This window comes from Phalacrocorax carbo, chromosome 1 (genome assembly GCF_963921805.1).
Source record: "Phalacrocorax carbo chromosome 1, bPhaCar2.1, whole genome shotgun sequence".
Taxonomy (NCBI): domain Eukaryota; kingdom Metazoa; phylum Chordata; class Aves; order Suliformes; family Phalacrocoracidae; genus Phalacrocorax; species Phalacrocorax carbo.
The window spans coordinates 151907881-151931486 of NC_087513.1; the positions used below are offsets into that span (position 1 = coordinate 151907881).

Sequence of the window (23606 nt, forward strand, 5' to 3'; positions counted from 1 at the left end):
AACACAGAATAATAAACATAGAATTTGCTTTGGAAAATGAGAGTGACAGTCAATCATTTTACTGGATGAAACTTGTGTCTGGAGATTTGGTGTCAGTCTAGCCAGACAAAAAGGGGTTTTTTTCCGTCTGAATTTTACTCTAAGGAAGTTAAACGCTCTATAGTCAACCGAGGGAAATCATTACTTACTTAAAGCGTTTATCTTTTACTAATATAATACTACTACTGGCTGAGAAATCAGAATTTTTGATTCTGAAAATCAGAAGATCTCAAATTTTGTTTTCAAAATTAATCAGCCCTAAAGAAAATGCACACTAAGCCGCAAAAAAAAATTTGGAACTGACAATTTTAAAATAAAACATTATGATAGAAACAGTTGAAAAAAATTTATCATTCAATGATATTTACCTGTCCCAACTCTTCATTGAGGTCAGAAGTATTCACTAGTGGTCCTTCACCTGTGTCCTCATCAAACATTTCCTCATCCCATGTCAGGAAATAAGAACCAAGAAATTTCTGCATTTCCACAGTGACATACATGGATACAGGAATAATGTAGTTGAAAAGAACCATGAATGCAAGGAAGTCGGTAAAAGCTTGAAGAAACTGCCAAAGAAACAAGATAAAGGTATTGATTTTTCATGTACCATCAAAAACTGAAAGACGACTACTTACATTTGCAAATTATTTTTTTTCTAATAACTTTCAGAGAGCACCACCTTTCACAGCTCACAGTTCAGCACAGGATGTATGCCTTCATGCTTTATAACATCACGACTAATTTGGCACGAAGAAAAAACTTTTAATTTGTATTTTTCTTTACAAACACGCAGCTGTAGAGTACAGTTACACATCATTGTTTTAAAATTCTAGAGCAACTATTGAGTGGTGAACACCTGTATAAGAACAAGGAAAACAATAAAATGCACATTCACAGATTACCAGAAAAATACATTAAACTACAGTAACTCATTGAAGGATTAGCAAATTACATAACTTTCAGGCAGCATTTAATTAATAAATAATGTGTTTCCCTTCATTTTCACAATATAAGTAGAAAGTGTGCACATAACCTGGCTCAACTATTTCAGTGTCAATAAGTCAACCTGCTGAGTAGGTTGAGATAGTGTTACTGGTAGTAATGCAAAACCTAGAACATGCGTGGCTAGTGTGTGCTCATCATGCATGCAGGGTAAAGAAGGAAATTTTCTGCCAGTCTGATTAGGAGGATATAGTGAAATAATAAAAGATATGTAGATGTGGCACTTCCGGGCATGGTTTAGGAGCCATGGTGGTGTTGGGTTGATGGTTGGACTTGATGATCCTAGGTCTTTTCCAACCTTCATGATTCTGTGATTCTATGCATATTACACTTTCTGCACCGATGGGTTCAGTTTGTTACCTGGAGTCATCTGGGTATCAATTCTGGACTACGCCCTTGCTCCTGTAAGGACATCGGACACTGGCAACTCTGTTGCTGGTCTCTAGTGCTCCTGACAGAGTTACGTGGCTATATGAAACTAAGCTTTTGAGGGATATTTTTACAGAGATTTCTCTACAGCAGATTCTTTTGAACACGTCTGTTATATGACTGCCATTTGTGCTGGGATTCCTTTCAGTCCTATATTTCTCGCTACGAGATCAGTTCTTTGGTAATTCACATCAATGAAGGACACTCCAACAGACTTTCATGAGGCTTTTTACACTGAAACAGACATTTTCTCATCAGTTAAATTCATGCATACAATGTAAGTGCAAAAACTTAATATATAAGGTTTCTACAAATACACTGTCACCACTGTTAGCAAAAAAAGCAACAATTTCTGATTGGCAGTATATACTTTTCAGTAGGATTCTTATAAATTAAGGGTTTAGTAAAACTTGTTTTCTATTTTAATTTATTTCCATACCAGATTTCTCTTCCTTTCTGGCTCTGTTTTCTGATTATACCATGGCTCATCACGAAATGGTTCACTCTGCCAGACATACTTCAGGACAGTATTTATTAGTGCTTTACTGATGAGAATACAGAGGTATACAATAAGGAATACATTCATTGATCTAAGGAAAAAAGGCCAAAAAAAAATTTCATTAGCATATGAAGTACAGAGTTTATTATTATTTATTATTATTTATTATTAAATGTTGTGCTTCAGCCAAACATTTGCTGCAAGTCTAACAATGCTATGATATTAAATAACTTCTCTACAGCATTTTGACAATGAAGAAAAATATTACTGAGGACCATTTTCTATTTAAAATGTTAACTGCTATACTTGTTTCCAAAATGTGCATGACATTACCAAACCTAGTATATTAGTGAAAACAATAGCATAGATTGAATCAGAATAACCGGGCTTGTATCTGGAGACCTTTTAATGCCATTTCCCTGAACCAGTATAAAAACACTCACATAAGCACTTTTACAGAAATATAAATGTTTTAAGAACATTTTGCTATGTAGCTGTAATGATTTAACTCTTTTTAGACAGATCTAAAAAAAGAAGGAGCAAGAACACTTTGCATTTATATTTACATTAATGATAGGCATGAACTAATGATGGCCATAGGTTACACATCAAGAGCAACAGAAAGAGAGACACCATCATTGCTCAATCACTGTGTAAGAGAAGGGCTGTCAGCTGGTCAGTACACCTTGCCTTAATCAATAACATCTTTTTATCACAAGGTTGGACACCTTACTCAGACCTGATGATGTCCAATAAAAGAGTAAGAGTAGAAAATAATCCCCTCTATTTTAAAGGAAGTAAGCAACCAATGTCAGCTCATTCCTTGAGGTTAGCAGTGTCTTCCCTTCCCATCATATATGCCTATATGAGACTTTTACTTTTAGCTAAACCGTGGAAAACCTGCCACAGACAGGCTTTGTGTTACTGCAGTTGATCCGAAGTGAAGTGCATCAAAAGAGTTAGTTTTACTGAATTCAAGACTTAATTGCAATGAATAGGAATGTTAGGATACTGAAGAACATAATCTTGGAAAACTGTCAGTAGGTGTACTCTAATAAATTAAAGTGTCTTCTGAAACCACAAAACCCATCATATCTTAAAAAGGTAAAGCACTACATTAAGGTGGCCTTTTTAAAAAAATTTAACATTTAATAAAAATTCAGTATTGAGAACCTCATTTATACTGTTATATGACACATTTTGTAAGTAAAAAAATTTTACACTAAAAAGCAAATTTTAAGTACTCTTTTAAGTACCGCTTTAAATGTAAATCAATGAAACATACACTTTCAGCCCACCCCCTTTTATTCACCAAACATGCAGTTTTCCACCCCCAAAATAAATATTAGAAATTTTACTTTTCAACAGCAGATCGCTTCTGTGATTTTGCCTGGTAATTTAATGCCATCTTAGTTTCCATGCCAGTGTAGATAGCGACACCTGAAATTAGACAACTTGTTTTACTAAAGATTGCACAGTACAATAACTTAATATAAGTGTAATTATTAGATTATTATACTCTGTCATTTCTTTAATTCTCTGTAGTCTGAAGAAAAATATTTGGATGATGCTCAAAAACTAGAAACGGCTTTAACACCTTGGTTCTTAGAGGGAAATTTTAAGTAGCATTAACATCCCATTCCAGAGTCACAGTTCCCAATTGCTAACATGGTGCTATGTATCAAAGTCAAACCAAAGCCCGGTTTTGACTAAATCCCTTTGCGTTTTTAAGTTCTTTTTTTTTTTTTGCTTTAATTTTAGAATCTAAGTAATACACTGTAAAAGAAAATCCAGATAGGCCTAAACTAAAGGATACATCCAAGAACAATAAAAAGTAGCCATTGATTTTGCTTGCTTCAGGAAGATTCATGGAAAAAGTGAGCTTTTGATACTACCAATTTCCTGTTGACAACAGAAACTGAGACACTAAACTTCAGAAAATTAAATACAACAAGAAGCTGTAAACAAGACAATGGATTTAAAGTATTTATTAAACCAGCACACCTATACATTGCTAAAATAAAATAATTTAGGATATGGATTGTGCTGGGTAATGACAAACACTGCATGTGTTAGGCAGGGCAGAAACAAGTACTCGTATTAGGAACATCTCTGCCTGATATGCAAGTTAATAGAAGTATTAAAACCGTCCTCTGAAGTTTAAAGAAATACTGACCACAAACTAATTATATCAGTTCATCTATTTTAGATTACAATTAAAAGCAAAGAGAGCAAGTTTAAATTAATATATGCTTTTTACTTTTTTTTTTTTTTTAAGAAAAAGCTGTAAGATTTTGGTATTACAGGCTGAAGTAGTTCATGGCTATCTATGACCTTTCTTCGGAGTACAGAAGTTGTATATGATAGAGGATGATCTGGATCATTGTCCCTTTTGTCACCAGTAAAGAGTGGCTTGTTACAACAGAACTACCGCTCCCACTAGGCTTTCTTGAAGAATTAAAAAAAAATATCTCAGTTAGTGCTTCCTATTTCTGCTAAAATATTCCATTTTCTGTGGAACAAAGACAATTCATACACACAAAATACACTGGCTAGCAGAAAGTCAAATTTTGATCAGGAACCGTTGCGGGGGTGGGGGGTGTTGGGGGCATTGTTTCATTTGGGTTTGGTTGTGTTTTGTTCGGTTTGGGTTTTTTTTTGTTTTGTTTGTTTAGTTGTTTTGTTTTGGTTTTTAACAGCCATAATTATATCTGGTTGGGGGTATCTGTTTTGACAAATGAGCAAAACAGATTTAAGTTTTTTTAACAGGCTCATTAACTGCTTTGGAACAACAATACTAATTCACAGTGCTTGTTCAAAAGCCATATATTTACATGAAGAAGTTGAGTCATCTCCACTAACCCTTGAAGACTAAACTATAAAATCCCCCTCCCAAAATCTCTATTGTCATTGTACATTATTAACAGTTACTCTACTGCAATTACAGCAACAGTAAACCTTATAAAAACTTCTAAATTAAGTGATTCAATTTAAATCATATGCTCAGTAGTAACTCTAAGGTTGTAACCTTGTTTAATGTTTGTTTATTACTTCAGGGTCCATTTAAAGAAAATATTTACCAAAGATTTTTTCTGTATTCTTTAAAGTGGCTCCTCTAAGAAGCAGATTTTCGGATCCTAATGGCCTGCAAAAGATAAGTATTACAAAATATGAAGACTTAGAAAGAAACAGCAGACCTTAGTGGAAGCCACATAAAAGAGGAAATTACTTTTATTCAAATATTTTTATTTTGTGTAACAAAATTATTAGGCAGTATTTAAGGCTTTGAAGTGAAAATTAAATATATATATATGTATGTATATGCCTAAAATTAAGCTCATAATTTCACAATTCAAGTCTTAAACCAATGCATCTAAAAACCACATATGCGGGTACCTAACTAAAGACTAATCATCCTAATTGTAAGGTGCTTATTTTTAAAAATACTGACTCAAATCTTTTTTAGGCTTACAAACTATATTGTCCTGAATGTTAGAATTAATTACTAAGGACAATACATCCTTCCATATTATTTTAAGTATAAATGGCATACAAGGTATTGTTTCATACTTACTGTATACATTTCAAAACATAAAGATAATTTATTGAGGAGTAGTAGGGCAATTATTCTAAGGATCCCCATGCAGTTTAAGATAATATTTTGAAGCATGACATGTAATACAAGTCACCATATGAGTGCAAAACCAAGGACTACTTTATAGACAGCACGCAGAATTGTCAGACTCTATTTATATAGCAATGGAAACGAAGCAAGAAGCAAGTTCAGTGTTTTTGAATGTTATTCAAACTGTTCTTGTGGTATAAAACCACCAAAAATCAAGAAACTCCTAGCAAACAAAAACCTCAGGGCCATAACTATGATGTAAAACTTGAAACTAGTTCCATTTAAACCAGTGGAATAATGTTATATGAATCATAGAATCGTTATGATTGGAAGAGTCCCTTAAGATCATCGAGTCCAACTGCTAACCTGTCACTGCCAAATCCACCACTAAACCATATCCTCAAGCACCACATCTACCCTTCTTCTAATTACCTCCAGGGATGGAGACTCAACCACCTCCCTGGGCAGCCTGTTCCAATGCTTGACAACCCTTTCAGTGAAAAAGTTTTTCCTAATGTCCAACCTAAACTTCCCTGACACAGCTTGAGGCCGTTTCATCTCGTCCTGTCGCTTGTCACTAGGGAGAAGAGACCGACCCCCGCCTCGCTACAACCTCCTTTCAGGTAGTTGTAGAGAGCGATAAGGTCTCCCCTCAGCCTCCTCTTCTCCAGGCTAAACAACCCCAGCTTCCCTCAGCCGCTCCTCATAAGACTTGTTCTCCAGACCCTTCACCAACGTTGTTGCCCTTCTTTATTTGGGTTATAAGACATTATACCCCAATATAGTAAAAAATACCAGTTGCTGTAATAGTGCAGTCCAAGGATTACAAGTCTTAATGCCACAGATTTTCTTCTCATTCAGTGTTATACACAGATCAATCTATCGCTGTTGAGATTAAAAAGATATTTTCTGCTTATTTTCCCTTTCTCTCCCACCCAAGTCCACTTCCAACCAACTTTGTTAAGTCAAAAGAATCTTTAAAGTGAAAAATGCAAAAAAGACTTGTTTCCATAGCAGACTATAGAAATCTACTATTACGTGGCACATCACACAATGTGAAAAGGATCCTCGGGAGAAGATGCCTACTCCCTGGAAGTAGGCAGCTGTTGCTGCAACAGCTGACGTGGACAATGCTCTGCCTGATTCCTCTTATCTGAGGGACCCCAGGAAGAACACAGACCAGAACTGCTGACAGATGGTCACTCTGGATGGTGAAAGAGATTCTTGCACTGCAGGGCAGTTATACAGGTGCTTCCTGAGGGAGCTATGACACTGACATACTCAGCAGCCAGGCTTCCCCTCCTTTTTGCTTACTGACATAGAAAATCACATCTCTGCAGACACATCGAGATTAGGAAGGCACTTAGCCAGAATGGAGTAACCTCCCATATACTGGGGTCTAGGATATCACCCGAGCAAGAAGCCTTTCCCTCCTATAGTTTTGTCTCTTTGTGGCAAGGTCCTGAACAAAATCAGGTATAGCAAGTCTCTTCCTTGCTGGGTAGACAGAAGATCCTAGGGAGGACAGACAGAAAGACTGGTGCCTCTTTTGTATTGCATCATTTTAATTCTCTATTTGCTGGACAAAAAATGTCCTGGACTACAGACTGCTCTTTGAGCAGAAAGCACTGCACTCCCTTCAGGCTGAAACCTATTTGCACAGGCAGCTGACCCTTCTAGGTGCCAGACCCAGGGTAACAGAGCACAGTCTCCTACACCACATACAAAATGCATTTCCCTGGATGTTGCCTTCCTGAACATGCACTGCATTGTGGACATTTTGGACAAATGTACAACCCCCCCCTTTGTAAAACTAAACATGGTATTTGTCACGTTCAAACTCCTCAATTTCTAAGAAGAAAAATAAGAGAAATATACATGTGATACTATTCATACTGTTTGGCACGCTACCAAGATCCCATGCTAATGGTGCATTATCCAAGTACCCTCAAAATCCTATCAACTTCACTTACAAACTAAATACATGTCAAACAAAGATTCAAGTAGAATAAAGACATAAAATAAGAAAAATCTAACTGATTAAAGTATGAAATATTTATGATATATGAAATTACAGTCTGTAAACTTCTAAAAGAAAAATATTTTATCAGTAAGACAAGGCAGGACAATGTTGGTGAAAGAAAGGCAATTCACACTATTGATACTTATTCAACCCTAAAAATGTTTAAATGAGTAAAAACCCAGGATTTTCCCTACCTTGCAGTAGGCTCATTCCTGTCATGGTAAACATTTATTCGACCAACAAATCTGCAAGGGAAATACACAGGTAGTTTAACAGCACTTCTAATTTGTGTATTCTTACGTATATATCCCCCAATATTTCAGTTTTTTAAATGTACATCACAAGGACATGTCATTCTCTCTATATAGAGATGTATATACACCACATATACCATATATACATATTTTTAAAAGGCCAATTACTCTCACTTAAAATATTTTAAACGTATATGTGAGAATAGTTTATTTGAGAAGTATTTTATAGGAAGTATTCATTACAGTAAGCAAACAGCTTCCAATTAATTATCCAGGAAGCAAACAAGAATATAGAGATACATATGGGTATATTTAAAGCGTGTAGATACAAAAATACACAGAACAGTAAGTGAATGTGAAATTTGGATACAAAAAGAAAAATACACAGAACAGTGAATGCAAAATTTGCATATTAAAATATAAAATTATGACTAAATCTTCTAATAAGACAAGACATCTTATTCTCTAAGCTACCTGTGGTAAGTAACAGTGTGGTTACTATCCTTTACAAAACTTAAAACCTACAGCTGAGTTAAATAAAATAAAAGCATAAAGCCAATAGGCAATTCTCCCTCTGAATATCTCTAAGTACACTTTATCTGTGTGTTGTGGGTTGACCCTGGACAGCAACTAAGTACCCACTAGCCTCTTGCTCATTCCCCCCGCCACCCTCAGCAGGACAGGGGAGAGAATTGGGAGAGCAAAAGCAAGATAATTACAGCTTAATAAGCGAAAGAAAAAGATAACAGTGATGCAAAGGCAACCACTCACCACCTCCCATATGCAGAGCGATGCCCAGCCAGTCTCCAAGCAACAGCTACTTGGGAAAAACTCCCTCCCCCCCAGTTTTATTGCTGAACGTAACACTACAACAGAGAATATCCTTCTGGTCAGTTGAGGTCAGCGTCCTGGCTGTATCCGCTCCCACCCTCTTGCCCCAACCCAGCCTAGTTTCTGGGAGGGCAGAGTGAGAAACAGAGAAAGCCATGACACTGTGCAAGCACTGCTCAGCAACAGCTAAAACACTGGTTTGTTACCAACACTGGTCTAGTCACTAATCTAAAACACTGCACCACATGGGCTGCTACAAAAAAAAATTAACTTCATTCCAGCCAGACCCAGTACACTGTGTATTTGTAATAACACTATCCAAGTGGGTAACCTCAAACCAAAAGGGATAAAGCCTGGCAGTAGCATTCTGGATGGAGGAGGAAACTGCAGGGAGTTGGTGGGTCTGTCACCCTGGAAGGGAACCTCTCAGGCTCAAAGGAGCAGCACCTTTTCTGCTGAGAGAATATACAACACAGTAGAGCCACATCTAAAGACACCATACAGTTTGTTATAATTCATCATGATGTAAAATTACCATGTGCCTTTGGAAAGAAAGATTCACTACTGTGATTTGTTGAGAGGTAAAGTGCCAAGTAAAAATTAGCAGAGACAGAAGCTGTCTACCAATGTGTTCTCATTATTCATGTCTCAACAGCTGTCCCAGGAAATTCCACCATCTATAAACAGCATGAGCTTCAACTTCCAAGTGTTTACTTCGTGAACCATGTATTTAAAAAAGGATCAAGCCAAATCCACTTATCCAGGCACACACAAATTGCAATACTCCACAATACGCTGAAAGCAAAGGAATGAATGAGGACGCCACCGGCAACCTCTTCACGTTGTGGAATACCCTCCCTTCCCCGAGGACACCTTGCAAACTGTATGCGACATAGAACTCTAACTGACAGACTAAGTGAGGGTGCCAATGTCAATACATTAAATATTAGTAAAGCTTAATTTCTTCCTTATATTTTCTACTAAAAAAATTAATAGAAGCTCTAAAAATTTGTCACGCACCCCAATGGATTGTCTTGCGCACCCCCCTTTGGAGACCACTGAACTACCTGCAGGAAAGGAGCATGTGTGGAAGACTAACCTGACTTCAAGCTCACCATGGGGCCTACTATGCAGATGCAGCCACTATCTTTTCATTATGATATTCTTATAATTTAGTGGTAGGGTACCTTGAATGAAACACGTAAGAATTATTTTCTTACTTATAAAGGTCAGGCTGAGGTTGTTCACATTCAATGGTTGCATGTAGTGCATCGATTTCTTGTTCATTGTGAAATGCCTTTGTATCTTGAACAGCATAGTAAGTCTGGAATAAATAAAAGGTGTAAATAAGATCAAAAAACTAAGAACAGATGAGTCATTAATCTGCAGATATTCTTCAGTTCAGCGTGAAACAGATCCACTGTCTTTTACATAATAGCTCATAGTTCAAATAAGATGCACCTTTAAATGCTCCTAATTGGGCATCATCTTAGATTGGATGCAAATACTTTCCAGGGTACTCGCAAATCAGATCACTGTGAAAAGCATTTAAATACACAGAGTTCGAGCATTATCTCCAATCTGCACGCCTATAATGGACACCAACAAAACCACAAATAAATGTTTTAAAACTTTCATAAAATAATGAAACTTTAAAAAAAATTAAATCAACTGGTAGAAACAAAAGTTACACAAGTCAGCCTATGTGCTCACACATATAAGCATGAAGTCATAGTGTGATCTGTATAAAAAATTAAATGCAAACTTTGCCTTAAAAAGAAAATGTAGAACATTTTATTACTTTATGACTGGATTCACCATCCAAACTAGCTGTTGTAACAAAACATGTTCCATCTCCTCTGCTACTTGATAGAAATATCAAGTCACATGGGAATGTTTCATCTTCTTTTACCATTACAATATCTCCAACCTGGGGGGGGAAAAAACCACAACAAAATAAAATGCATTTATCATTTATGTAGGAGTCCAATTTTCAGATTTCAAAACCAAAACCTAGATTCAGTCAACTATCTTGAAAATTCATCAATTTTATTTACCACAGGACTAAAGAACTACAGAAATACCTCTGAAAACTGAATTATACTTTCGAGAACGAATGAGGTCTACTGTGTACTACCTTTCCTCTCAGGATCTCAGACCACTTTGCATGTACTGTCTTAGTAAGCTTTGCAACATTATTTGAGAGATGCAAGATACTATCCTTGTTTTAAGACTAAATATAACAAAATATTGTTTTAAAAACAGCTAGAGATGTGAGCTACTCTCATTGGCTCTTGAGGAGAAGCATCTAGCTCAGAATATTGTAATTAGAGGTAGCTAAAAAAGCTAAGAATTCCAAATCTGCCAAGGAAACAGAATACATTGTCAACAGAATCTGTCACTAGATGTCCATCCTATTTATTTATCCATGTTTAAAAATGAGCAAGTTCTTATTCATGTAAATATAGATAATATTACAGCCTGTTAAGAGTCTCGCAGAACAGTCAACCAACTATAAATTCAAAAGATCACTGTAAAGCATTCCTTTGAGGAAAACACCCTTTGATACATTTTTGGAGCTCACCTTTTACATAGGAGAATATATATACATATATGAAAGAACTAATAGCAAAGATATACTATATGCTTTAATAATATCAAAATAACAATATAAATCCCACCAAAATATGTAATTTTTGCAATTTTTCATGTAGTTCATGTAGCTCAGCATATTTTTATGTCATAATTCATTATAAGATTCAGCTTAATCATTGTTCTCTTGGTTCTAAAGCCAAAGTCCTTAGCAGTAAATTCTAGTTAAGTAAAATAGTCTGATAACAATCAGCAGTAATAACAACTGACAATAAAATTGTGACAGATTTACTGTCACATAAATGCAACAGTACTAAGAAAGTACTACTAACAGTACTAAGTACAGATTTACTAAAATGTATTCAGTAACTAGGAGGATGATAATAAATGAGATTTAACTTCTTGTATGTATAAAAAGGCTTTTTTAAAATCAATAACAATGAAAAATTGCAGATTATACATATGGTATAGGAGAATGCAAGCTGCCAAGCACATCTACAACAATCAGGTATGAAAATTAACAGAAACTTCAATAAGAAGTTTTCCATCTTTTGTGTAAATGATGGCATCTTTTTGAAAATCACAACTTTTAGTGCAGCAGTAGAGCTGTACTGTTTACTAATTTGGGGTCTGTGAACAAAAATTAGAGATTTATTAAAACAGAATAATGACAATTGGCTGCTCCATTTCTCGGGGGGAAAAAAGCTGCACTTTTAACAAATAACAAAAAGGTTTGGGCTGTTCAGATTTAGGAAGGGACTCATTTCCTCATGTATTTCCTTTTGATTAAATGACTTCTTACATAACATTCTGCAGACTGAGGGAAGCGAAGATATGTAGTGAGACGAAGAAGGTAAAGTTTCGAACTGGAAGCAGTGAATGTCTTGGCTGGAGCCAGCCTGAACAATACAAAGCCTTCAACCTGAAGACCAGTGGAGCCTGACAGACCAGACTACTGCTCAAGTTGCCTTATTCTTCCAAGATGAGTCTTCAAGAGAACTTGCCTTTTTGCAATCATTAATTATGAGAGATTGTGACATGATGACTCATAATAAAGCCCTCAAAGTGAGAACTTTACCAAAACCAGAAAAAACACTGTTAGGGAATTATCTTGAGTAAACTGTCAGGAAACAGAAGCCACCTATTCCTAGAACAAACTGTAAGAACACCACAAAACTATTTTGAGTTTACTAGCTCTCTTTAGCACTGAAAACAACATTAATTTAATGATCAGCTACCTAAACCACAGCAATATTACTACAAGTGTAATCACCTCTACAGATGCCATGAAAGGAAAAATTAGAATTCTTCAGAACACTGAATCTGGACAGAAAGTCAGGAGGCCAGTTTAGTGAACAAACCCCTCCTGACACTAAAGTGTGACTACAAGAACAAGCGTGAGAAAAAACACCCACTGTCTGGAGTTTTTTCAAATGCCACTGAAAACATTTACACATCAGAAAGAGTTTTTAGGTGCAACTCAAGACAAGAGTCATCTTACTTTTGCCTTTCACAGATGTCATGATTTTAGCTGGGATAGAGTTGTTTACTATCTTTATCAGTTATCTGGATGAACGGATCAAGTGCACCCTCAGTAGGTTTGCATATGACACCAAGTTGGGCAGGAGTGTCAAGGGTAGGAAGGCTCTGCAGAACGACCTGGACAGGCTGGATCAATGGGCCGAGGCCAACTGTATGAGGTTTAAGAAGGCCAAGTGCCATGTCCTGCACTTGGGTCACAACAACCCATGCAATGCTACAGGCCTGGGGAAAAGTGTCTGGAAAGCTGCGCAGCAGGGAAGGCCCTCGGGGTGCTGGTTGACAGCCAGCTGAATATAAGCCAGCAGTGTGCCCAGGTGGCCAACAGCATCATGACTTGTATCATGAATAGCATGGCCAGCAGGAGCAGGGCAGTGATCGTGCCCCTGTACTCGGCACTGGGGAGGCCACACCTTGAGTGCTGTGTTCAGTTTTGGGCCCCTCACTACAAGAAGGACATTGAGGTGCTGGAGCATGTCTAGAGAAGGGCAAGGAAGCTGGTGAAGGGTCTGGAGAGAAGGTCTTATGAGGAGAGGTTGAGGGAACTGGGGTTGTTTAGCCTGGAGAAGAGGAGGCTAAGGGGAGACCTTATCACACTCTATACTTATCTGAAAGGAGGTTGTAGTGAGGTGGGAGTTGGTCTCTTCTCCCAGGGAACTAGTGATAGAACAAGAGGAAACGGCCTCAAGCTGCATCAGGGGAGGTTTAGATTGGATATTAGGAAAAAATTCTCCACTGAAAGAGTGGTCCAGCATTGGAAGAGGCTGCCCAGAGAGGTGGTAGAGTCACCATTCCTGGAGGTATTTAAAAGACATGTAGACATGGCACTTCAGGGCATGGTTTAGAAGGCAGGGTGATGTTGGGTTGATGGTTGGACTTGACGATCCTAGAGGTCTTTTCCAGCCTTAATGATTCTATGATTCTGTAATTTTCTTCACTGCAGCTGGTGTAGTGCTATGTTTTGGACTTAGTATGAGAATAATATTGATAACACACTGATGTTTTGGTTGTTGCTGGGTAGTGCTTACACTAGTCAAGGACTTTTCCAGCCTCCCATGCTCTGCCGGGTACACAAGATGCCAGGGAGGGGGCACACCCAAGACAGCTGATCCCAACTGACCAAAGGGATCTCCATATCATATGAAGTCATGCCCAGTATATTAACTGGGGAGAGCTAGCCATGCGAAGCAGCAGTCGCAGCTTGGGGAACAGTGGGAGGTGAGCAGTTGCATCACTTGTTTAGGGTTTTTTCCCTCCTCCTGTGGTTTCACCTCTCTTTCTCTTGTTATTTTCCTTTTCATTATAGCATTATTACTATTACTGTTTTATTTTTAATATTAACTGGTCTTATCTCAACCCACAAGTTTTCTTACTTTGGACCCTCTGATGCTCTCCCCCATCCCCCAGGGGTGGGGGGAGTAAGTGAGCATTTGTGTGGGGTTTAGCTGCTGAATGGAGCTAAAGCATGACAACATATCATAGTGTTGAATGATCCTTATTATTATTTACTAATTAATCTAGAAAGATTCTTTCTGTAAGGCATGGCATACAAGTCACCCCTACAGGCCAGGAGCAACCTATAATACAACAGCCTATTAAAACAGTTTGCAATTTAAAAGGCAGGAACAAAAAAAATCTGAAGCAATTAAAAATACTAGCAAAGAGGATTATCTTAATACTTAAAAGGTGTTCTCACAACATTTGCCACTGTGTCAGCTAAAGGTGCAAAGAGGATGGAGCCAGGCTCTTTTCAGTGGTGCCCAGTGACAGGACCAGAGGCAAGGGGCACAACCTGAAATATGTGAGGGTCCATCTCATTTTCACTATGAGGGTGACCAAGCACTGGCACAGATTACCCAGTGAGGTTTTGGAGCCCCCCTCCTTGGAGATATTCAAAACCTGTCTGGACATGGTCCTGGGCAACTAGCTCTCTGTCTCCTTTCTTGAGCTGGGGGGTTGAACCAGAGGACCTCTGGAGATGCCCTCCAACCTCAACTGTTCTGTGATTCTGTGAAAAAGGAACCTCATCTTCTAGCAATTTTCTTCTTCCTTTCTTTAATCAACTGTCCGCAGGCTTTAGGTGCAGAAGGGTCTACCTTTATATGATCTAGTCTGTTTTCTTGAGTAATTCAGGTCAGAGAATTTTACCCATTTACCCACACACACAGATAACCTTTTCCATGCAAATATTTCCCACGCCTGGCTCTCCTACCATTTAGTTGCTCAAAATACAATCTCTGAAAGGCAAAGAATAGGGGAGAAATTGAGAAAATATAGATGACAGATTAATTAATGGAACACAAATTCCAGTTACTTGGTACTTGATTATTTTTATTTGGAATATTTAGGCATCTAGTTACACACATGGAATACTAAGCATGCGATGTTTTGATTTTCTTTATTACTGGGAAGCCCTAGGCTGAAGCTATTACACTCAAAAGGAAGGTTACAGCAGAAAGGCTATGAATACTGTAAAGCCATTTAGGCCCAAACAAGGCAGAGCAGAGAGAGAGATCCCTAACATACATATTAGAAATAGGGAAATTCCAAACAAATATCTATCAAATTTGCTGAGTTCTGAAGAGAATAATGATGAAAAGTTGATCTGCTGACAAAAAACCCAACCAACCAAACAAAAAAAGCAGCAGCAGAGATTAATTTCTGAAAATAACCTTCAAGATACCAGGAAGTGAATGTAGCCGAATTCAGATGGCCACTGAAGAGGCTGTGATTTGATGGGTAATGAAGAAAGTATTCTCAATGTGTGGTGTATATATATGTATCCATATATACGTGTTGTATACATAGGACAAATTGGTAGCATTAACTATCATAATCAGGCTTAAATTATTAATGTGCATACCCAGAGAGGACTGAAAATGGAGAAAAGACAAAAGACAAATCATGAGCGAAATTCCAAGTTAAAAAATGGAAGACAAAGGAAAAATTACAAGAGAAGTTAATAAAGCAAAGACAAAGCAGAAACATGTCTAGCTTCCAAAAATACTTTGTTCAGAGGCATTATATTGAAAACTAGTATATTGTAGGTCTAAACTTCATTTAATGTAATAAATGCTACAACATCATGTACACTACATTTCTGTATAATTTGTTTTACGAGAAGTGTGAAGTAAAGCCTGTCTCCTAAAATCTGTTTAGTCATAGTTACTTACTCTTAATTTTCGGCTTTGCTTTCTAACCAGTTTACCATGTTGAATGAAATGAACAGGGCATTGGTTCATTGCATTGTCAGCTTTATGTCGAAGCCAATCTTCATAACCCTAGAAAACAGTGAAATGGAATGATGCAGGGATGCACATTTGGCTATAGAGACACAGAACAGCTCTAGCTTGCAACAAAAATTTAAGAAATTATCCTTGATCAAGATAAGGGGGAAAAAAAAGATTCTCATTAGAACAACTGAAATTGTGATACACGTCAGTAACAGTCATGTTAGACATATATGGAAATGAATATTCATGGTTACAATTAGTCAACAAAATTATGTATTTTAATGAAGACACACTGATGAATAGAGATGTTTGCAATGTGTAGAACAATTTCTAGTGTTTAAGTGATCATCTCTTGCTCATGCTCTATGGACACTTGAGTAAGTGCAAAGTACTTATAGAAGCGGTTGCTGAGAAGATGAAAGTGCAGAAAATGTAATTTGAAAGACTGGGACTCCATATCAAAAAAAAGATGATAAAGGGACAACATGACTGAAAGTTGTCATATTTCCTGATTGTCAAACAATTACATCAAACTTTTTAACCCTATATACAATATATATAGCCCTGAAGAATTTTGTTTTAAAAGACTGTGTAGAGTAACCTATTTTGGTTGCCCAGTTACCATAAAACAGACAAAGTAAAGAACAGGGAATCTGCAACTTTCCATTTGAAAGGTCCTGCCGCAGGATGAAGATTGGGACTGACAAAGACACCAGTGCCTGAGAGATAGAAAATATTACTTGTATTCCACAGCATTTTTACATCTCACTCTCTTGAGCACACTTGAAAAGTCCATGTAGAACAAAAGTATCATTGCCTTGGATGCTCACAGATGCTCTCAGAGATAATCTGGGAACTCAGAGTCTTTATCACTTTAGTGTAATATAATTCCAGAGCCTGGTACAGCTCCTTAAGCAGGTCCCAAAGTCAACACCAGTTGTCGGGAGAGAGACTAAAGGAGATAGAACTGCAGCACTAGGCACAGCATATCATAATCCAGGCTTTGATTGACCACTGCCAAATCACAGTAAGACTCTGAAGTGTAACATTTAAAATATTAAGAGTGGGAAAGCCACACCTAAAATACTAGCTGTTGTGTGTATCACAACTTCTACTCACCAGCAAGAGCTGAATTCTACTACAGAATATACTAAATTGTGTATAGTTAGCACTGTAAAGAAATGGAAACACTGTTCTTTGTCATCAAGACTGTGAAGGTAATCAGTTATCATATTCAGGGACAACCAAAATTACCCTCTGTGCTGGGTCTGGCTGGGATGGAGTTAGCTTTCTTCACAGCAGCACATACACTGCTGTGCTTCGTAATCGGGACTGAAAGTGGGTTGCATGACACCCCAGTGTTTTGGCTATTGCTGAACCGTGCTTGCACAGCATCAAGTCTTTCTCTCCCACCTCCCCCACAGCAAAAAAAGACCAATAGGCTGGCAAGAGACTGGGAGGGGACACTGCCTGGACAGCAGACCCAAACTGACTAAGGGGGTATTCCACACCATAGGGCATTCTGTTCAGCAAGAAAAGCTCAGGAAAAGCAGGCAGAAGGGGGTTATTTGTGGTGATGGCACTTGCCCTCCCAAGCGAGTGTTACATATGCTGAGGCCCTGCTTTCCAGCCTGCTGATAGAATCACAGAATCACAGGTTGGAAGGGAGTAGCAAATGAAATCCTTACCTTACTTGGCTTGTGTGCATAGCTGTTGCTTTCCCTATCAAAGGATCACTAACATGTCATGAGCCTTTTCACCTTCCCTCTATTTTCTCCCCATCCCACAAGAGAGGGGAAGTGAGTGAGAGGCTAGGTGGGTGCTTGGCTGCTGGCAAGGGTCAACCCACCACACTCATTTTTGTTAGTTACTGTTTTAATCACCATAGTTCGTCATAGGTACATAAGAAATACAGACACTCCCCCTACAAGTTTTGAGCTAAAATGAGGAGCACTCTGACCTAGAAACTTTCTTGACGTTCAGCTACCTTATGGAATTTTTTTCCCAAAAGAGAGAACATCTTTTTTTGAAGCACGACATGAGATTTTTCTTATGCCCATGATAAGTGCTAACTCCTTCAAGTGGCCCAGTAAAACACGCTGAATGTCAAGCTACTTGCACACATTTTCCTTTCACATTCACATCCCATTCACTGAAATAAAGGAAAGAAGTGGCTGGTGTCTGGACCCAGAGATACAGTGAAGACAGAACCAGGAAAAGGAACTCACTGGGCCACAGAGCTTTTACACTCCTGTAATTGTTCCTGTCTTGCAGGAGCAGTTATTATATTGCACTGAAGGCAAAAAGCCAAAACACAACAGAACCACTGTAAAGACCATTATTTGTGGCTATTACTTTAGGAGCACACATTTTTAGAAACTACTCTGTGGCTATGGTGAGATGGTACAGTAAATGCAGAAGAGTGTTGTAGGCACCGTCTGCAAAATACTGCTTATAAACTCACTTGCTAGTTCAAATTTAGTACAGTTTTTGATGTATTAACTCTGCACTAGCAAGGCTAATACCAGATGAGATATCACCTGTCCTCCGGCACCTGGCCCAAAACTCAAAGTCAACAAATTCAGATGTGGATAAATCAACAGAACAACAGTCACGAGCTCATTCCCAATTCATTCCTTATCCAGACCAAATCTGTAATATCATGAATTCTGATAACACACAGATCTGATTGTAATATCCCCGTATGACTGAAAACATTCTATATTCATCTGAGATTCCACTAATTTCAATAAGATCCGATCTATATTTAAGTTGTCATATCAACTGTAGCACTGTAGCATTAGGGTAGCAGGTGAAAAACTACCTTAATCTTTTCCTTTTGGTAGTACTAACCTGAAAGTGAAACGGCAAACCTGTACAATTCCATGCTTGTATTATGAAATTGTACTTTGACAGAACAACTTATATCAGGATCTTTTATACTCAATGGTGCGGCAAGAACTGATTTCTAAAAAATGCTTCCATTTTATTGATTGTCACATTAAAAATTAGAGAATACTTAATGTCCGTTCAGTACTAATCTGTAGAAAGCACTGAAGCTATCATGAGGATCTATTATAATCAACATATAATGAAGACTTGAACCAAAATAATTTTTATTATCTGTTCGTACTGTAAAGGCTAAAGGAATCTCAAAGGTAACAGCAGATCTACCTTTTAAGTTTTTGTAGTTCTTGCTAAACTCATTTTCAGTCATTATAGAAAAACATAAGATGTGGACAGCTATTCAGAAAAAACAATCAAGTGCTGAGTTAACACAAGAATGTAAATGATTCCTTGGAACACAAAGACATCAAAATTATAAAATAATTTAGAAGTTTATGTTGAATTTGTAAGACATCATCATCATATAGCAACCAATACTACTTAAACTACAAAAACAAACATAAAATTACTCTGTCAAAACTCATCGCAACCATTCTTTAGGCATTGCCCCAAGGCATTCTAACACAAAAAGGCATGGAAAATTGAAATGCAAAACAAGTAATAATGTTCTCTTCGGTTTTACTTTTGCTCACTAAATTACGTACCTGTTTGATAGCTGTTACAGTGATGACAAACAAAAGTGGAAGTCCACTTGTAACTGGACTAGTAGGTGTATCAATAATTAACTGCAACAAAAGGAACAAATATTTTCTGTTTATATTTTTGTGAATGCAAGCAATTTTTCAAACAAGATGTTTCAAGTAATCACGTCACCAATATGTTACAAAGCACCAAGGAACTTTAAAAGGAACAGTACTTTAATACAATTTTAAGAACATATACCATACCAACAAAATTGGAAAAATAACTATATGATATAATAAAATACAATAGTGTATTTAGATCAGATTAACATTGATTAACATTCAAAATAGTTGCTTATGAGAGTTCAAATAAGGACCAGACTGAAAAGCTGCAGCTTTGGAGGCAAAATTACTGAGCAATATTAGAAATTAGGATAATGCTGTTTTCACATGTTATATAATACAGCTGTTCTTATGCGTGCAAGCAGTAAATCCTGAATTACTGAGCTGTGGCTTCTGCAATTATATATGAAGAGGTAGAGTTCAGATCATAACAAAGCCACTCTGGGAATCCAGATAGCTTTTCTTTCTGCACAATCTGGTGTACAAAGTAATACAGCTTTTCAGTTAACTTCCTAAGACTTTTATTGCTCAACACATGTAAGTCATAGCAAAACATTCAGAATGAAGACACCTAGAAAGTGGCAAACTAGTTATCTGAACTAATAGTTACAAAACCAAGTATTTATGTACCATCCTAAGCAAGCACTGTATAAGCACGTATATTTTGGTTTCTCTACAGGCTTTGCTGACAGTCCGCAGTCAGAAAATTTCTGCCAAGGCATCATTCTGTTAAGAAATGTAATATTTAGCAAAACTAATAGAAGTTCATTCTCTACATAATTTATAACAATGGTTTTACCGATCTGGATGTTTGTTTATTAAAAAATAAAAATAAAAAATGACCCTCATTATTTTCAATTTTATCAAGAGACATCTTGCTATCAAACCAGTGATGGAGTCAATTCCTCTTTAGGTTAGATTCACATTTACAATCTGGAAGTTAAATAAAACTCCTTTTGTCACAGCATGAATGTAAAAGGATATCCAAGCTCAACCATTTACCTCCCCAGTCTTCAAAGCCAGTTGATTTTTAAACCTTTTTCAACTCCTTGTTTTTTTAGGAAGAATCCAGAAATTTATTAAACAATGGGGATAGCTTACCTGAACAAGGAAAATTATGAGAAAATAGAAGTTAGCTATTCTTCTGAATTGCTCAAACAAATTTTTCGGTACAAAGTTCCAAAACGTGTACTGAAAACAAAAGCACAGATTATCAGTGTGAGAGAAGTATTATTTGCATTCTGTGTTCTAAAATAAAACAAATTCATAATTCACAATTTAAGATTAAACTAAACCAGAAGTGGCAGTATTTGTTATTTTATATAGTAATTTATTGAAATGGAATCTTAAATTGGCAATCATGTATTCTTGGAATCATATGAATTGGCTCAGGATTTTCTCAACTGTGATAATCTTGGTACTAGGGACTGAAATTGTTTTTGACTAACAATAATAGTCACTCAGATTTAGTTATAGAACAGTTCAGTTAAATTCAAGGATTTTAAAGACACCCTAGTCAGTTCTAACACCACTTTTAATTCACTTCCAGTTTTATATGCATGACTTGAAGAGGCAGGTGACACTCAAAGTTAACTATGCAGTCATAGCAAGTTGCCCAAATAGAAGTTGTCGGCCCCTCTTTTCTTCTTTGGCTTGGACGCAAGCATACTCCTCAAAATAAATAATAGCACTGCATAAGAGTATTTGGCTGCATATTTCTCTACTGATCTTACAAATTATCTAGAATTTAATAAAATGACATACGAAACAGTACATAAAAGTGAAAACAGAAAATGCAAAAACTGAAAAAGATAAAAAAATAAGAGAGAAAGGACTGTATGTCATCTGGTCCCTTCCCTACCCTGCAGCAGTTTCAAATATACTCTTTTTACATAGCTCATTCTGTAGGTCCAAACAAAAAAAAAAATTGCAAGGATTGTTTATTGGAAAGCATGTAAAAATGTCAGCTAAGACTGTGTGAAAAGATGTGAAAAATGGCTTGAGAACTAACGTTTTATGACCCTATTAACCAAATTATCATTTGACACATAACAAAATGACAACTCCAACGTAACTTTCATTTCAAAGGAGAAGGGCTAAGAAGCTTCTCCTAATTATTTGTTCTGCTACAAATGTGCCTTGTCTCTTCTTGGCAGATTACACTGATACTTGCTGATATGCAAATTATGCCCCAAGTCATAAAACTTCCAAATTTGGCCCTGAAAGCAAAGACAGACAGAGCTCTAGAAGGAAAATGCCTCTATTCCACCTGCAGATGGAAAGGATCCCCAAGAAGCATGCCTCAGTTTTATATGAAGCCCCTACTATGCAGAGTCATCTTTTTACTTGACTTGGGTTAAAACCTGGACATGTGTAAGACATAGGAATGAAATATTTGTTTCCATCATGTGCCAGAAATCAGTACCTATTCTAAATATGCCCTAAGTAAACACTTATCCTGCTTAATAGCTACCTCAATATTAAACCACCTGTGAGCAAGCCAAAACTCAGGCAGGCATATATGCAACAGCTGAAAAGTCAAGTACTCTCATCTTGCAGTCAGAATGCTTTTCATCAGACTGGAATGCTGCTTGCACTACCCACTACCCAGCTACTTGGACTTTCAAAACAGAACTGGTTAGACTTGATTGTTTTTCCTTGCACAACAGTCCCAATCATTCAAAGCTGCTGTTGTGGTGTGTGATATTATAGATTCTATTCTGTGATAATGATTTTTTCGTTTTCATTTTTAACTTTGATTAGCAGGCACATTATCTGTTTACTAATCTTATGCATTTACTTCTTCATTAATCTCTGCCTGCTGAGAAAGACAAATGCAGAGGTTTCCATGAAAAACCTGTCAACATTCTTCTGTTTAGTTCTTTTGATAGAACAAGTGGTTTTTTCCCATGTTAAAGGGGGTTTTACCACTAAAGTTTGATGATTTATACAAGCTCCCCAAATCACCATTCATAAAATAAAATGTAATCTCTTAAGCAATAACCTGTTTAAATCTCCTAGAGAGTTATTTGACTAAATGTGTGGCAAAGCATATTGTTGTCAGAAGTGATATTTACTTTTTTTAAATTAGTTTAACAACCATCCATAAAAAAATTGAATGTTTATCTTTACTCTTGGTATCTGACCCTCCTCGTATTCCAACCTCAGTTCATTGCTTTCCCTGTCAAGCAGTGGTCTTTCCAGCAGCTCCACCTTTGGTCAGCAATTCTCTTAAATGATTAAGTGTGAATAACCTGGGAGCAGATAACTTTTAGGGTCTAAGAGGTGTTACTTAAACTGGATGTTTCCTTAACAAAGAGAACTTCTTAAAACTATTTTCAATCAACCTGACAGACTTTTAGCATTTTATTACACTGGGTTTCAGACACACTAAGTACATCTTTATTCTGCCCATTCTTCTTCAAAGGAGAAGTAATAATTTTTGACAGAGTTTAGACAAGAGAGAAAGACCATTGAGATGTGTAGACAGACCTCCCTCTCGCCCCAGCCATCAGTAGCTCCAAGCAGTATCTACAAATGGATGATTAATGTTTAACGACCATAATCACTCCCAGGAGAAACAACAGAGTGGCTGCCACTCAGAACAAGATTTATCTCATGACCGCATTCAAGGCAGTTTCTCTGCCCTACTTAAGCAGGAACAAAATAAAAACCTTCAAGGAAAAAAAAACATTGAAAATGAAGATCACAGCATGGCTGGGGTTGGAAGGGACCTCTGGAGACCATCTTGTCCAACCCCCCTGCTTGAGCAGGCACACCTAGAGCAGGGGCACAGGAACGCGTCCAGGCGTGTTTTGAATGTCTCCAGGGAAGGAGACTCCACAACTTCCCTGGGCAGCCTGTGCCACAGCTCTGGCACCCTCACA

At 37.2% G+C, this 23606-nt stretch overlaps 1 protein-coding gene across 3 annotated transcripts in view; it reads right to left on the reverse strand.

Annotated features, from left to right (window-relative positions):
- The window catches only part of ATP11A (ATPase phospholipid transporting 11A), a 135950-nt gene that overhangs the window by 38496 nt on the left and 73848 nt on the right, over positions 1-23606 (reverse strand). For all 3 annotated transcript variants that reach the window (XM_064440179.1, XM_064440188.1, XM_064440195.1), the window contains exons 3-12: positions 20821-20910; positions 19618-19698; positions 16007-16114; positions 10504-10632; positions 9923-10026; positions 7812-7862; positions 5050-5114; positions 3328-3409; positions 1910-2060; positions 408-605 (exon numbers count right to left, since the gene is read on the reverse strand). In XM_064440179.1, the coding sequence (XP_064296249.1) occupies positions 408-605; positions 1910-2060; positions 3328-3409; positions 5050-5114; positions 7812-7862; positions 9923-10026; positions 10504-10632; positions 16007-16114; positions 19618-19698; positions 20821-20910 (1059 nt within the window). The remainder of the gene's footprint in view (positions 1-407; positions 606-1909; positions 2061-3327; positions 3410-5049; positions 5115-7811; positions 7863-9922; positions 10027-10503; positions 10633-16006; positions 16115-19617; positions 19699-20820; positions 20911-23606) is intronic.